General features: G+C 34.2%; 2 protein-coding genes across 6 annotated transcripts; one reads left to right on the forward strand and one right to left on the reverse strand.

Annotated features, from left to right (window-relative positions):
* The first annotated feature begins 258 nt into the window (after nt 1-258).
* LOC133689106 (probable ADP-ribosylation factor GTPase-activating protein AGD14) lies at nt 259-6,525 on the forward strand. 5 transcript variants are annotated; one of them, XM_062108848.1, is made up of 14 exons: nt 259-550; nt 621-682; nt 795-882; nt 964-1,025; nt 1,232-1,328; nt 1,541-2,020; nt 2,467-3,309; nt 3,807-3,971; nt 4,050-4,157; nt 4,249-4,332; nt 4,966-5,059; nt 5,138-5,183; nt 5,672-5,976; nt 6,051-6,525. In XM_062108848.1, exons 1-13 carry the CDS (start codon nt 452-454, stop codon nt 5,808-5,810), a joined length of 2,367 nt encoding a protein of 788 aa, XP_061964832.1. In that variant the 5' UTR covers nt 259-451; the 3' UTR covers nt 5,811-5,976; nt 6,051-6,525. The 5 variants fall into 5 exon arrangements, with proteins under 5 accessions (XP_061964832.1, XP_061964831.1, XP_061964833.1 ...); XM_062108847.1 differs by having other exon boundaries at nt 6,074-6,525; XM_062108849.1 differs by having other exon boundaries at nt 4,249-4,317; nt 6,074-6,525.
* A 3,148-nt stretch (nt 6,526-9,673) lies between these two features.
* Nucleotides 9,674-11,380, reverse strand: LOC133688113 (molybdate transporter 1). Its single transcript, XM_062107502.1, has one exon. The coding sequence runs from the start codon at nt 11,282-11,284 to the stop codon at nt 9,911-9,913; it is 1,374 nt and encodes a 457-aa protein (XP_061963486.1). The 5' UTR covers nt 11,285-11,380; the 3' UTR covers nt 9,674-9,910.
* Between the last annotated feature and the right edge of the window lie 5,163 nt (nt 11,381-16,543).

The following is a 16,543-nucleotide window of genomic DNA, read 5'->3' on the forward strand; positions in this document are numbered from 1 at the left end:
TTCTCTATCTTGGATAACATTTAAAATTTTTATGACCAAAAATTACAGATTAAACGAAATGGCGACTCGTGAACAGAGAGAAAGAAAGAAAATAACCATAAAATTGCATTTAATTACATATTCACCTGTTGTGGGCTAAGACTGTTATTCGCTATATCGGACCTAATTCCCATCCCTATCTGGCCCATTAAGACCAAACCCACGAATTTTAAATTTAAATCCGCAAAAACTCTCAACGGCCATAGAAACCAGCGACCAAAGCGTCTCTCTCGGCTATTTTCCCTCCACAAATTTCTCTCCACTAATTTTCTCTTATGTTTTCCCATCACCAATTTCCATTTCTAGGTTTTCTCTTCTTCAAATTCTCTCACATTCTCTCGACGCTTCGGTTTCAATCAATCATCCCTTCTTGCTTAATCATCCAGTGCCGTTTCACGATCAGAAAAAGAAAATGACGAAGAAAAACAAAGAAGAGGAGAGAATTGGGAAGATAATTCGCGGTCTTCTTAAAATTCCTGAGAATATTCGTTGCGTTAATTGCAATAGCTTGGTAATTTCCCTCCTCTCTAATTGAAATCGTCTTTTTATTTATTTATTTATTTGTTTTTTGTTTTTTTTAGGGACCACAATATGTCTGCACAACTTTCTTCACCTTTGTTTGCAAAAATTGTAGTGGAATTCAGTAAGTATATTTTTATTTTGCTTTTTTTTAATCTTTTTCTTAATTTTTTAATGTATTGAATTTTGTGTTATTTAAGTATGAGATATGAATTAATTTTGATTAATTTTTCTAGTCGGGAATTTACGCATAGAGTTAAATCAATTTCGATGGCGAAATTTAACGCGGAAGAAGTTAGTGCTCTTCAAGCAGGAGGGAATGAGGTTGTGCATGAAATTGAATACTACTTGATAGCTAACGATCTCAGTAAATTTTGCTAATTTTTTCCTCTATGTTTTTGATAGAGAGCGAGACAAATTTTTTTGAAGGAGTGGAATCCGCAGCGCAATCAGCTTCCTGATAGCAGGTGGTTATGGCGATATGCTTATGTTTAAGAGAAGTGCTAGGCTTGTTTACGAGTGACATGATTGTGTGATCCTTACTGTGGAAGGAAAGCACAAGATTGCACATTCATGGGTGTGACTGTGCTTGGAAATGGGAATTCCTTTTTTTTTTTTGGTAGCGGGGAATTTTTTAGTAATGTGTTCTGATAATTTAACTTTTTGCTTCTAGTAATCAACAAAAGGTTCGAGATTTTATCAAGCATGTTTATGTGGATAGAAGATACACTGGTGAGAAAAGTCACGAGAAACTCCCACGGCTGAGATTGGTAAATCTCTCTAAAGATAGATACTGATTACAGATAAACAATTTCTTGTCTTGCAAAATTTTGGTCAACGTTTATCGGAATGTAATGTTAAAAACAGTGAATTGAATAATTTGGACCACATGAACTGGAATCTTGGGAATAGCAGCAAGTCTGGAGTGTGATCCAATTAAATTTACTGTAATTTGTCAAAGGTTCTTGTTGCTATTATGCAGAATGACAAGGAGGACTCTGGTGAGAACAGGTGGGCTGTTTTATATTCTGGTGGATCTAGAAGTCCAAACTATGAAGATAGACATGGGCGGAGTGAAAGATCTGGTTTTAGTGGAAGAGCTGATGACAAGACAATCAAATATTATTATGATGAAAGAAGAAGTCCTCGTTATTCCCAAGAAAATTCAAGATATGGAGGTTTTATGAAAAGTCCTGTTCGCTTTGAGGTTGTTGATGACAGGTTTCGAGATGATGGAATACGAAGTAGCAGGCAGTCTGGTGTCCACCCGTTTGCTCACAGAGAGTCCAGGTTTGGGAACAAGTTATCTGACATTCAAAAGGACATGCACCAGTCAGGGTCCCATGCCCCTGTGGTACGCCCTCTCAAACATATTCTAGGGGGGAATATTCCACCTCTACAGGTTGGTGAGCATTCTAAAGCACCGAACATGAAGGATGCAGATGGTTCTGCGCACAATCAGGTGTGGTAATTTCTAAAGTGATCCGGTAACTATAGAATGGCTGAGTATGCTTACTTATGTACCAGAATCTTTATTAAACCATTCCGGTCAATTCTTCGGGGGAATGAGGTAAGGTGGCATATACAACATGCAAGCTGCACTGGCAGAACTTGTTGAGATGAAATATGCAGCGTTGCAATTGTTGTTAGACTGTCATCATTTAACTTATATGGATTTTCTCACCTTCTCTATTGAAGGTTTATTTCCAAAGACAAGTAATGCTGGTGAAATGATCATGAAATTCCACATGCTCTAGAAACAATTATATATCAAAATTCGTGCATAAGTTGAAGTTTTACAAACTTGTATTTTGTAATTTCAGCAAATCACAATTGGATATTTACTGTCAGTTCTTGCAGACTATGTACTTTCTAGTCCTATGAAATTCATAGCGTTCCTCATTGCAGATGCCCCATTCTTCTGGCCCCATGGAATCTGCTGATGGGAATCCTATGCAACAGATAAGTCACAATTCAGAAAGCTCGGTTGATTTAAATTCCAATTCCAAGTCCTCTGATGCTACCGCAGCACTTCCTGCTCAGGAGAATCTTCTGTCCAGTGAAGGTGGCAACTGCTCCTCGCATGACTCCTCTGGAAAGAAGAACGCACTTCCAGCCCCAAAACAAAATACTTTGGAATTTTTACTGATGGAGTTGGCTCCCTCAGTAATTCCTTCTGACAATGCTTCTGAAATACCAATCAATGATAATCCATCATCAGCTGCATCTGGAGAAAATATAATCATGAGTAGTGGTGCTTCAGCAGCTGGGCCTTCGGGGCAGATGTTAACATTACAAAGTAGTGCTGTTGCTTCTGCAATTGCATCTGGAGGGAACATGCCTGCTGCAAGTGTTTCACAAACTGTACCTGTGGAGCAGATGTCAGCACTTCCCTGTAGCGCTGGTGCTTCTACAGCTGTGTCTGGAGGCACAATGCCTGTGGGAAGTATTTCACCAGCTGCACCTGTGGTGCAGACATCAACTGCATCTGGGATCAGCCCAGCTGTGCATGTTGAGGAGATAGTAACACTAGTTGATGCTGTTGATGCATCCACAATACCTTCAAATAATTCTTTGCCAGCACAACCTTCTAATGGAGTTCCTCCACTAGCTGCACTTAACAGTCGTGACTCAACTTTCGAGGTTCTTGACGGGCAACAGATATCCACCATGCAGCAACAACAGCCTGTTGATAGTAGCTCTGCTGGACAACAGGCTACTAATACACCAGCTGGAGTGGTAAATGATCAGGTTAGTTTTGGACTTGATCTTGAGTTTAGGATTTTGAGGAACATCTAGAGCCATGTTATTCCAGAGTCCAACGTTTTTTTTTCTTTTTCTTCTTCTTCTTCTTCATTTTTATTTTAAAAAATCTATTCAAAAGATATAAGACTGTTCTGGAGTATCCACAGATGAACTTCTGTGTCTCAAATATGTAAACTGTAACTTCGCCTTCGTCCCCACAGGCCACCTCTGATGATCATTTTCCAGATCCGTTGTTCAATTAAATAACGACTCCAAAATTTGGCTCAGATAATTGATAATTAATACGAGTGCAATTAAAATGGTTGCCGTATTTTATTTTTTCTCTATCCATTTTATTGTTTTAAGTTTGTTATGTTCTCTTCTTAAAAAAAATGTCCTATTTTTCTATGTCTCACATACATCATGCATATATGCCTATGTGGGGATGGTAATGTCAAGTATATTTATTTTTTGACTTTTTTGCTTGTTCTTCAAATTTTCAGCTGTGGACTTCATCAAATGTTCATATTTCTCAGGGATCTCCAGATTTCCTTGGTGAATACCTTTCTCAAGATGTCTCAAAACCAGCCCAAGAATCCAATTCCGAAGCTCAATCCCAGCCTCTTCCATCAGAAACAAAGTCTAGTGGAAGAAAGGAACTTCCAGCGGTGACTGGCTTGCTTACATGGTGTCAGTATCTCCTGTTTCTCAAATTCTTCTAATGGTATCTATTAAATTTTCTGCAGGACCTTTTTACTGGAACTTATTCACCAGCTCCAGACCCAATACCAGGTTGTCAAATTTGTCCACCTTATGGCATGGGATTCAACATGCAGTATTATCCTAATGCAATGGTATGTTATTCACCAAATCATAATTGTATTGATTGATTTTGCCTAAGTGGAACAAATAGATGCTGATGACCTTTATTGGGTTCTCTCAAAGCCTGTGCCAGCATTTCCCAACATAGCAAAATCAACAAACCCATTTGATCTTAACGGCGACACCACTTCGGTACAACCCCTATCAGTATGTACAACACTCAAACTGATATTTATCATGCTTTACCCTTATCCTACCTTTTCTCTTTTCTGCTATGTTTATATTTAGCTCTTGCTATCTTGCATACCTTTATAAGATCAAACTGCGGTTATATAGGCCTTTTTGAGTTCTTCTCCAATCTCCATGACTTGGACATATCATGTGTCTTTGTACACTTTCGATGTGTATCTAACTCACACCAGGGCCAAGTAATGGGGTCCTCGAGTTTTTCTTTGATTAGCATTAAAACAAGTTTGCAGATTGAAAAATATGGTTCAAGAAGCCAACGGAAATGCAATTAAATTTCACATGTCGTGAGTCAACAATGGAGTTGTATATCCTAATATTAGTTCTTCGATCATGATGAATTCACCAATACTTATAACATATACAAGAAGCAATTTGCATAGAATAATATTTGTAGCCATGCTATGAACCTGGATGTGTTCTATCATCAACATCAAGGTCTGTTGCAAGGTTAGAAAACATATCCACTGCAAGCAATGTTTTTGTTCTTGTTCAGAGCTGTCACAGAGCCTTTTTGTTTCTCCCGAGCTCAATTTTGTAATGAAAGCATAAGCCTCTTGTGAAAATTTCTAAAAATACACTCTTTTGATGTAGTTTCCTTCCATGGGAAATTTGCATGGTACTCTCCCAGTGCATACTTCTGCAATGCCTCCACATTCCCTGTCCTTTGCATCAGCCATGCCTTATGGTAAATTCACTTCTGTGTATCTTCAATTACTGATAATTAACACCCATCTGGTGCTCATATTCGATTGCTATATCTTAGGTGGATACATGGGACAACAAGCAGACACGAATTTGCCTCATTCCAGGTAACATTCTCTGATCTCCTCAGTCTTGTCATTTTCTATCAAAATACTTTCTTTTCACCATTTTGTCATCTTTATTATTCAGTTCACCAGATTTCACCATGTCATTTGGGTTCATTTGCTTATTGGCTCTTGAAGAACTAACTTCCCAAATGACTGGTAGGATGGGAGGGGGGGAGTCAAAAGTCAGCGAGAAACAGGATTCATAAACTGTTTCAAAGTTTCATGGTCTTTATAAAGCGCGATGATGTTATTCAAAAGATTATCCTACAAGGCACCCTCTTCATTGAAAATATGGGGTGGCCATGGCAATCACATACGCATTTTCCACATCAAAGACATCCAAAACAGTATTTTGCTTATGCATAGATAACAAGCATAATGCTTTGTCTGCTCTCTTTATACATGCATGATTAAGTTCTATTGCAAATGATGATAAATCCTCTCACATGGAATAGAAATAATTGATGCTCTTATGAATATTGTTTCAGACCACATGGGCCTTGCGACTTTGGCAGTGAGGGAGTTCCTTTTGGGTCTTTGAATATGGCTCAACAACCAACCGGTGGATACTTGCTCCCAACCTCCTCAAATTCTCTTCGTTTAAAGGGAGGAAATCCATTTGGATAGAAAAGGTTCAAAGTTCAAAAGTTTTCAGGACAAAAATCTACCTTCCCTGCTGTTGAAGATCAAATGGGAACAAACTGGCTGTATGACATCGTCTTCTGCACCTCTGGCCAAGAGGATGATCATAAACAGCTACAAAAGAGCATAGAACTGACCATTTTGGACTAAGGTACATTTCCAGAATCATGTATTTATCTTAGTCATCATCATTAACCGATCTCTTGTTTCATTTCTGCTCACCAGGTGAATGCTGCCATCTCCTACAGGTTGATGATATGGTCTATATACTCTACTGAAGCGAGCTCCTTTCAGATATTAGTTAATTAAGAAATACAACCAAGGAAAAACATGAAATCGTAGTAGTTCCTGCAATCTACTTCTGATCTATAACACAAGGAGTTAGAAGCCTCTTTCAGCCTGTGATTGTCATAGGATTCGTTGAAGACAAACGGAGAGCAGCCATCAATCGCATTTTGGCTATAATGGCAAGGATCTAACAAATGTGAACAAGAATGTCTTAGTGAATCATTTGGCTATGTTCTAAAAAATATCTGATGTGGAACATCTTGTGTTATTTGAAGTTAGAAAATAAAAAGTAGAATACGAGTGAAAAGGTATAACTGATAGTAAAGCCTTAATCCCAAACTAGTCAGGGATCTAATATTCCAATGCACTTTCAATAATTCACAGAACTCACTCATGGATCTTGAGATTGCCATTGAGTTCCATGAAGCTATAATGTTTAGCATGGCTGGTCTTTAAGCAAGCTTCTTAGTAGCACCAGCACAGCAATCCCTCGTAGAAAGGGGTATTTTTGCTTATTAGCACAATTTCTTTAAAAAAAATACTAAATTAACATAGTTTGAAAAATATAAAAGGTAAAATAACATAATTTATATATATCTCAATAAGAAATCTTGACATTCAAACTTGTTATTTTAAAAATGCAACAATTCAAAAAAAATTATGAGATGCACAAATTATGATAAAAAGAGGAAAGAGAAAAAAAATTAATAAAAAAAAAATTCTCATATTGAAACTTTAATTATGACATCATTAATGTCATTAAAAAAATCTGGACGAGATGAATTCAATGACATCAAGAAATATCATTATCAATGACTTGAGTGAGTTATATTTGTTATCCGGTGGCTCACTTGTTTTTAGCACCACTCAATATCTTTGAACAACAAATATGGTCCATTATGATCACCTTTGATCATTTTTTTGATGTTATTGAATTTGTCTTATTAAAATCTTTCTAATAATATTAGCGGTATTATAATCAGAGCTTTATTATGTCTTCGAAATCTCTTTCTTTTATTTTTATTTTTTTTATCTCTCATTTCTCTTCATAAATTACAATGAGGAGAGATAAAAAAAAAACTCAGAAACATATCAAAACTCTGATTATGGCACTAGCGATACCATCAGAAAGATTTCAACAAGATGAATCAAATGCCACCAAGAAAGTCACCAGCAATGATGGGAATGTGGCACACTCCATTATTAAGAGTATATACATTTTTTGGGCGTCAAGTGTGGCACACACTAGTCATAATTGGTGGTTCTTTTTAGTGACGATAAATTTATTTTATTGAGATTTTTTAATAGTATCAATGATGTATGCCAATGCAATCTCTTTTTTTTTTTTTTTTATCCCAACTATCTAATGTAATTTATGTAACTTATTTTATAAATTTTTTTGGAATATCACTTTTTTAATAACAATAGGTTTGGATGACATGTTTTTTAATTGCAACATGTACATATCATGTTATTTCTTTTTATGTGTTATATTGCCAGTTTTTTTTATAAAAAAAAAATGCTATTTTTTTAATAAAAAAATCCATAGAAAGCGAAGTGCTGCACTTGAACGAACAGCAGTTCATACGAGCATCACAAAGGAATCCTCCTTTGTCTTCATGTCTGATGATATATGCTTTTCGTTTTCTGTCTTGGAAACTGATTGTGGATGGGTATATTAGGAAGCAGCTCTGCACTGTCTGATGCCCAAAACTTGTCACTTCTTGCGAAGATTCTTGTGATTGAGATCTTTGACAGTACACTCAGGTTGTTCGGAGTGATTCTCAGAATTATTTTTGTCAGCTCAAGCAACCTGGCCTGCAAAATCAGTGTAACTTGTTTTATTATCAGAATGCAGAAATCCAGTTCTGATGGAGTCCAATAAACGTTGTGTAACCTAGATGAACTTCGTATTTTATTCAATCAATGGTTGTAGGCTTATAGAAACTTGAGTGGAAATGCAATGCTGACTCTTCTAGTCTTAAATCTTTGTCCATTTGAGAAATAACTTTGATGGAAGGCTCAAAGCACCATTGCCAGTCAAGAAGTGTGTTTAACATTCAACATGGCATTGCTATATTCTCTTGAACCCCAGAGCTCCTTGTTTGTTTTTCATTAATATATAATAATTCTAGCAAAAAACTGGATTTAACTTGAGAGATAAAGAAAGAGTGGAAGCAGAAGATCACCAAGATTTTTCTGCTGCAGAGGATGAGGTTTGTCGAGGAGCAAAACATCAATCTAATGACAAAGGAACACAAGCATATAAAGACATGTTTTTCTGTTGAAGCTCTTCGCATTCTTCCGCACTTGCTGTCTTCGGATCAATTCAGGAAAAACCGAACCGAATCAAAACGACAATATATGTAAACTCAGTATAAATCCTGAAATTAAACCCTAGCCCCTCTCTCCCTTGTCTCTTTTACACACAACCCTCTGCCCCTCTCTGCGCAGCCGCTCCCCCTACTCCCAGCATCTCCTCTCTTCACCATCTCCCTCAGCCTTGAGCCTCAACAGCACCTTCATCCAATCACCATCTCACTTAACCCCTTGAGTCATATTCTTTATCATGTAGCTGCGTCCTTTCTAAGTCAGAGAGTTTCTCTGTATATACATTTCAAGTAATAAGTCCAGTTTTTCTTTTAGAATATGTCCAAATTCAAATGAACTGTGTATTCGTCCTGTTTGTTATTTTTTTAAAAAAAATTATTTTATTTTATTTGTTTTAAATTAATATTTTTTAATATTTTTAGATTATTTTAATATACTGATATCAAAAATAATTTTAAAAAAATAAAAATATATATTATTTTAATATATTTTCAAATAAAAAACACAATTACATCAAACATACTCTAAAAATCTCAGAAATGGGATAAGTAGTAAAGCCCTTTCCCGACTAGCTCATAAAGCGTGTTGTGAGCTTCAATACTTGGATCAAAGTATAAGAATTTCCCAAGATCGGTGACTTCGGATTTGGAGGAGTCCGTTCTAGATCATTGAATATGACTCGAAAACTAATCAGCAGATACTTGCTCCCCAGCTTCCCAAGTTCGCTCCCTTAAAGGGGAGGAAATCCATTTGGATAGATAAAAAGTTTGTAATTCGGTTATAGCCTCTTAAAGTTTTCAGGACAAAAATCTACCTTCCTCCCCTTGAAGAGATGGGTAACTGACCATTTAGGACGAAGTTAGATAGCTGGAATCATGGAATTTATCCATAGTCATCGTTATTGATCTCTCTCTTTGTTTCTTTTCTGATCACCAGGTGAATGTTGTCATATCTTACAGGTTGATGTTATGGTTTATATACTCCACTGGGCCAGGCTCCTTTCAGATGTTCGTAATTAAGAAATACAACGAAGAAAAAAACATGAAATCGTGTGAGATCTATAACACAAGGAGTTAGAAGCTTCTTTCAGCTTGTGCCTGTCCTAAAATCTGGTGGAAGACAAAGCGCAGCGGGCATCAATCACAGTTTGGCTATAACGGCAAGGATCTAACAAATGTGATCAAGAATGACTCAGTGAACCATTTGGCTATTTTACAACAGACATCCAATGCGTAACATCTATGTACATTATTTCAAGTTAGACAGTAAGTACTGCAATACAAGAGAGTAAAAAGGTGTTACTGATAATTCACAAAATAAAAGATATTGACATAGCATAGGTAGGAAATCCAATACTCCAATCGACAACAATCTCAAACCAGTTGGGGAACTAATACTCCAGTACATTTTTAACTATTCACAAAACTCACTCATGGATCTTGAGATTGCCATGGAATTCCATTACACTAAACTGTTGAACATGGCTGGTTGTTATGCCAGTTTCTAACTTTAAGAAGCAGATGCACAGCAATCCCACACAAAAAGCCAAGTGCTGCACTTGAACCCATTATTGAAACCGCAGTGCATATAAGCATCACAAAAGCTTCCTCCTTCGTATTCATGTCTCTTGAGGCCATAGCCAACTCAATTCCAGCAAACAATAGCAACACCCCTAGGACTGCTACAGGGAATTGGTTCAAAACCATCACTAAAGAACTTCCTAAAACCAAACCCAAAACCAATTTGGCTGCTCCAAGTAGTGCCACACAACCTCCACTCCTACCTCCAAACTTGTACTGCCCAGCCAGTCCTCCTGCACCATGGCAACATGGCATGGCACCAAACCAACATCCCACTAAATTCATCAGCCCTACAGACACTGAAACCGAGGATGCCGAGAAATCCTTTCCTGGAAACAGATCAGATGACAAGTTGCACACAGCAATAACAGAATTTAATACTGATAGAGGGAGCTGAGGAATTGTACCCTTGACAAACCCTTCTTTCCAAGCATGCTTAGAAATTTTCACTGCCTCGATAGAAGATGGTCCAAACTTAAAATCATGCACCACTCCAGGCCTTCTTATAAATGCCAAAATCACACCCAACAAGAAAACCATAAAAGCAGAAGGAAGTAAGGCTACCATTTGCTTCAGCCCCCTCTTCCTAGGCCTCTCTCCACCACCTAAATCAATGTCATCACCCTCTCCTTCACTACCCTCCTCACCAGCACCGTTAACAACAATAACAAAACAAGCACAAACAATAGCCAGAACCAGACCATCTAACCCTAACCAGTGCCTATCACCACCAGACTTTGACTTGGAAAAGTCTTGTACTTTCCTAATATACTTCACAGCAGACATGGCAAATGATAACCCTTGTGAAAGCTGAATTCCCCTAACAACAGACAATGGAATCAACTTATAAACAAGCTGCATCAAACCTGTAACACCTAAAAGGAACAAAATCCCACCAGTACATAATCCTGCTGCCATAATTTCGGGCACGCCAAATTCTGCACTATTTGATATAGCCACAGCTGCTATCGATTTCATTGGCTGGACTGGCATTGGAACACCATAGATTGCCCCAGTAACAATGTTGTATATGCCAGTGAATATTAATGTTGTCCCTAAATTAAGGTCAACGGATAATGTTAAGGCCAGTACGATTGGTATGTACGTACCTAGATCCCCCATGGCACCATTAAGTTCTGCCCATTTGGATCGAAAGACAAGGTTGTCTCTCACTTTGTGGACTATATTTGATGGAAATCTTGATCTGGGTGCTTGAGTTGGTGTATCACGAAGAGGCATGTGGTAACTTGGGGACTCCATTGTTGTTTCTTGTGTATTTGCAAGGTCTCTGTATTGAAATCTGGCTTTTCGTTTTGATATTGGTTTAATGGCTATAAAGCAATTGCATTATTTGACCCTCTGTAGCCTTCGGTTATATTCACGAGTAACAGTAGAGAGAAAAATATATTTAATTGAAAAAGACAGAAATAAGAATATAAAAATATATTTGCTTTTAGAATAATTTTGAAGGTAATTTTTTTTACTTTTCAAAATAGGTAAAAAGGATAAATGATAAATCTATAAAAATGATATTTTTTATTTTAAAAATAATTTTATAAAAAAATAATTTCAAAATTATTTAGTTAAGACATGTTAGGATAAAATTGTTATTATTATAGTGTTAAAAATTCAACTTAGGGGTTAATCTGGAGTAAAATCTAGATCACTAGTCGAGGATAGGGTCACGTGTCGAGATGATCCGGGTTAATATAAAATTAAAAGTAGTTATTATTATAATTTAAAAACCTGACTCGAAAGTCAACCTAGGATAAGACCTAGGTCATGAGTGTTGTTGACCATTGACTCATGTCAATATAAAAATAAAAATGGTTATTATTATAGTTTTCATATCTGACTCGGGGTTGACCTAGGATAAAATTTGAGTCACATGTTAGGAAAATCAACATAAAATAAAAATGGTTATTATCATAGTTTTAAAAATTAATTCAGGGGTCAACCTGGGGTAAGGCCCGAATCACGAATCAAGAGGGTTGACTTGGATCAATGTAAGGATAAAAATTGTTATTATCATAGTTTTAAAATCTGACTTGAGGTTTAACCAGGACAAGACCTAGGTCACAAGTCAAGAGGGTCAATATGGTTTGACTGAGTCAACGAATGGATAAAAGTAATTATTATTATTGTTTAAAACTCAACTTGGGAGTCGATACGAGAAAAGGTTTGGGTCACGAACTAGGAGGGTCAACCCAGCGAACCCAATTTTTTAAAAAAAAAAATCACAACAACCTTGTCTTGACCAATTTTTTTCCAAAAAAATTAATAGGTTTTTAACATGTGTTTTATCCTGGGTTGACCTGGATTTTTGACTTGGTCAGGTCAAGTTAATTTTTCCTCTATTTTTTCTTTAACTCAGACCGATCCAGACCCCAAGTTAACCCATCAAGTCAATCCTAATTTTATAACTAAGATTATTATAATATTATTAATTTTAACACTCACTATAAAATAGAGTAAAAATAAATCTAATTATTTTTTAAAACATATAAGTTTGATAACAATATATGTTAAGAATAAAATATATTTTATTATGTTTTGTCTACTATAACCAAACATGATACAGAGACAATCATTTTGTCTTATATATCACTATCAAATATAATTTTATCTTTATTTTTTTATCTATCTTATCTTCTATGTATCTATGTCTTTATCACTATATTTTCTATCAGAGAGAAATATCTTTCACCACTAATAGGAGGTCCAAATATATATTTTTTTATAATCTATCATGCCTTTAAATATATTAATTTCTTTATCAAACATTTATGATTGTCACATAACACACACACATATATAAAAAGAAAGTTAAAACACCAAATTGTCTTTATATTATGTGAAAGTTAAAACACCAAATTGTCTTTATATTACGTGTGTGTTTGGTATTATAGTGTAAAGTATTTTTTAATTGAAAATATATTAAAATAATATTTTTTAAAATTTTAATTTTTGACATCAGAACAGGGGAAAAGTAAACTAAAATCACTTGAAAAGTAGGTTATAACACAAAACCAAACACATCTATTTGGTTTAATTTGTATTTATCATAGTTGTGAAAATCAACCAGATGGTTGACCCGGAACAAAGCTCGGGTCACGGGTTTGGAGGGTTCACCCAAAAAAATATTTTTTAAATGATCAAGACAATATTGTTTTGACAAGAAAAATATCAATAGGTTAAAGATGGTTTTGCCTGAGTCAATCAAGTTTTTTTTTCTTTTTTCTTTAACCAAGAACAATCCAGACCCCAAGTCGATTGGGTTATGGGCTAGCCGAGTCGTGGGTTGGCTCACCGGGAAAATCATGGTTTTACAATAGTGGTCCTTGTACTATATTGATCACTAATAGTGTGTTTCTCCGCGCTACGCTACGAGATGGAGCATTTTGTTTTCTCAATGCAAAAAAGGTGTTGTCATTGTTAAAGTTTACATGTGTGTTCAATAAAAAAATCAAAAATTATATATTCTAATAAATAATAATAAATATATTTACCCCGACCAAAGATCGAGTCGGGAAGATGAGATATACATGTTATTTCATAGAAAAAATAAGTTGAATATTTGTTTTAGTTTGAAATTAGATCCTTAAAGTTGTAATTGGTTTGAATCAATAAAATAAGATTTTATTTTTTCAAATCAAGCATCAACTCAAAAAAATAGAAAAAAAAAAGGAAAAAGAAGAAAGAGGTTAAGTGTTGTTGGGCTTGGCAAGCCAAACCCGCATGTCTAGCCCATTTTGAGAAAGGCATGTGCGCGAACCAACAAAGGTAAGCTTGCCTTCCCGGATCCTTAATTTTTTTTATTTGAAAATGGGGCGGATGACATGTCATCTAGCCCAAAAATCTTTGAAAAACAATAAAGTTAGGCAATGTGTTGCCTCTTTTCCCCGGATTTCAGCAATAATGGTGGTCGAAAAATCAAGGTTTATGGTTTTTTGACCTAGAAATTTATTTTTTAATTCTTTTTTTTTTACTAAAAACACCTTTTACACATTGATAAATCCATATATGACCTCAAATAACTCAAAAATCAATCCATAAACCAAAAATCAACCCACAATAATTTTTTTAAAAAACTTAGATCTATCATTTTAGTCAATAAGAAAGGCGAAAGAACATCTAGGTGAGACTCCCCTCATAGAATGGAACCCATTGATACCAATATTAACCATTTTCATGGGCTAAATCGGTGTCAATCGAAACTTTCTCTATCTACCGTTAAAATCTTGTGACTTTTTCTCTTTTCTTTCAAACCAAAGACTAAGATTTAAAAAAAAAACAAAGTTTTGCACCACAATTAAAAATTTAAAATATTAAAGGAATGAAAAGTTATAATTTAAAAAATAAGAGGAGCAAAGCGATTTTTTTAACTGGGTCAGCGAGTCAACTCGAGATTTTAACCGGGTTAACATATTTTTTTTTTCTTTAATACAAATCAATTTATATTTTAGGTTAGTCGAGTCCTGGATCAACCCGACAGGCTGAGCCGGGTTTCACAACAACGATCCTTATATTATTTTGACCATTATATTTTCTTAGCTTAATATGTTGCTCGATTAAAAAAATAACAAATTATGATTATTTTATGACATGTGATAACAAAGCTAACAGGAATATTAAAATAGTTGTGATTTATTAAGTATTTAACTGAGATGTATTGAGCTAAGAAAATATAATATAGTTAATAAACATAATAAATAAAAAAATAATATATGAATAGATTAAATCAAATTAATATAGTAAAAGGATAATTTGATAAATTCTAGAAAAGAAATCAAATGAATATACAAATTAATATAGTCATGGATGACCTATGCTTTAACCCGATCCCAAAACATCTCAAAATGCTCTAAATCTTGCTACTAAAGAAACGTTCATTAAAGTAAGCTGCTTTCAAGGGAATTAGTGACTCTTTATTAATAATATTTTTTAAATATTTTTAATTTAAAAATATATCAAAATATATTTTTTAAAATTGTTTATAAAATTTTTAAAATTAAAAGGTAAAAATCATTAAAAAAATACTAAAAATTATATTAATTAAAACTCACTAAAATACAATTGAAAATACAATATCATTCATGCACTAAATTGATTACATGGATTGATTGCCAAAGTGGAACAGAAATGACAACTCAAGGCATGTTCTTGAAGGAATTCCTTCTAGATCACAAATTATTGAAGAAGTCGACTTGAGTCATGGGCGGCACAGTCGACTCCAATATTTTTTTTGAAGTATCAAAATTATGGTATTTTGACTAAAACCACATTTTAAAAAAATAATTAATTGAGAGTTTGTTTTGACCGGATCATTAGATAATAATATTTTTATCTTTTTAATTTAAATTAATTCAAGTTTTACTGAGTCAATTTATCGAATAAATCTGAATTTTACAAGAGTAATATTCTGATCATTATATTTTCTTAGCTTAGCATGTTACTCGATTAAACAAATAACAAATCAAGATGCTCTAATCTTGCAACGAAAGTAAAGTTCTTTAAAAGCAAGCCGCTTTCAAGGAAATTATTTTAATTTTTTTCAAGGAAATTAAATTGATTAGACGGGTGGGCTAACAAAAATGACGACCCGAGGCATATTCTTCAAGGAATTCCGTCAATGTCAGAGAAAAGGAGGCGGTCCTGGCTGAGGAGGGTTTTATCTGCGAGAACGAATCAACCAGGTTTTATATTGGATAGATGTATGGTGACTGCACTTCTGTGATTTTTTTAAGCAGACATTAAATATATTAAAAATCATCAAAGATATCATCAATTTTACATTCAAATTATTTTTATATCTATTTTATTAATAAACTATTCTAATTTTCTAATTAAAATATTTTGTTAGAATCATTTAGCAAAAATGATGTCCTTTTCTGGTATAATTTGGATGGAATTATAGATTAAAAGCCTTTAGACTATATGAAAGTCCTTAATTAATTTTTTAAAATTAACATAAAACCTCAAGTAATAAATTAGAATTTCCAGATATTCATTATAGATCAACAAACAGTCAATCAAAAAAATTTAATCAAGTCAAACGATCAATTAGTTTATACATAATTTTATATTTATTAATTTTAACCTAAATGGAGTTTTAGAATCGTTTTTAATTTTGTATCAATCATTTTAAATATATGTATAGTAAAGCATGTGTATTTATTTTAATTTTATGCTATTAAGATCAGATATAAGATTTACATAAATCACTAAAATTAATATTTATTTTCTAAGTCTTTATTATGATTCTTTCTTGAACTTCTTCTTGATTTATTCATAAAATCATTCATTATAATGTTTGTATAAACATATTTAAAATTTATTTTCAATCAAACATATTATTAATCTAAATTTTCTATTATTATTATCATCAAAATATATATGTATATGAATGACCTATGATCGACATAGCTTAGTGAGTTAATTCGAGACTCGACTGAATCGAGATTTGGACTGATTCAAGATTATGATAAAAAAAAAAGATTAACGTGATCTAAATCAATC

The sequence above is a fragment of the Populus nigra genome, chromosome 3, assembly GCF_951802175.1.
Source record: "Populus nigra chromosome 3, ddPopNigr1.1, whole genome shotgun sequence".
NCBI lineage: Eukaryota > Viridiplantae > Streptophyta > Magnoliopsida > Malpighiales > Salicaceae > Populus > Populus nigra.

What these genes read in the sequence shown, in the direction of transcription:
- LOC133689106 (XM_062108848.1), top strand. Translation starts at nt 452, where the DNA reads ATGACGAAGAAAAACAAAGAAGAGGAGAGAATTGGGAAGATAATTCGC. An exon ending in ATGGTTCTGCGCACAATCAG is followed by an intron (nt 2,021 to 2,466) that starts GTGTGGTAATTT and finishes TCCTCATTGCAG; the next exon opens with ATGCCCCATTCTTCTGGCCC. An exon ending in ACGAATTTGCCTCATTCCAG is followed by an intron (nt 5,184 to 5,671) that starts GTAACATTCTCT and finishes ATATTGTTTCAG; the next exon opens with ACCACATGGGCCTTGCGACT.
- LOC133688113 (XM_062107502.1), bottom strand. Translation starts at nt 11,284, where the DNA reads ATGGAGTCCCCAAGTTACCACATGCCTCTTCGTGATACACCAACTCAA.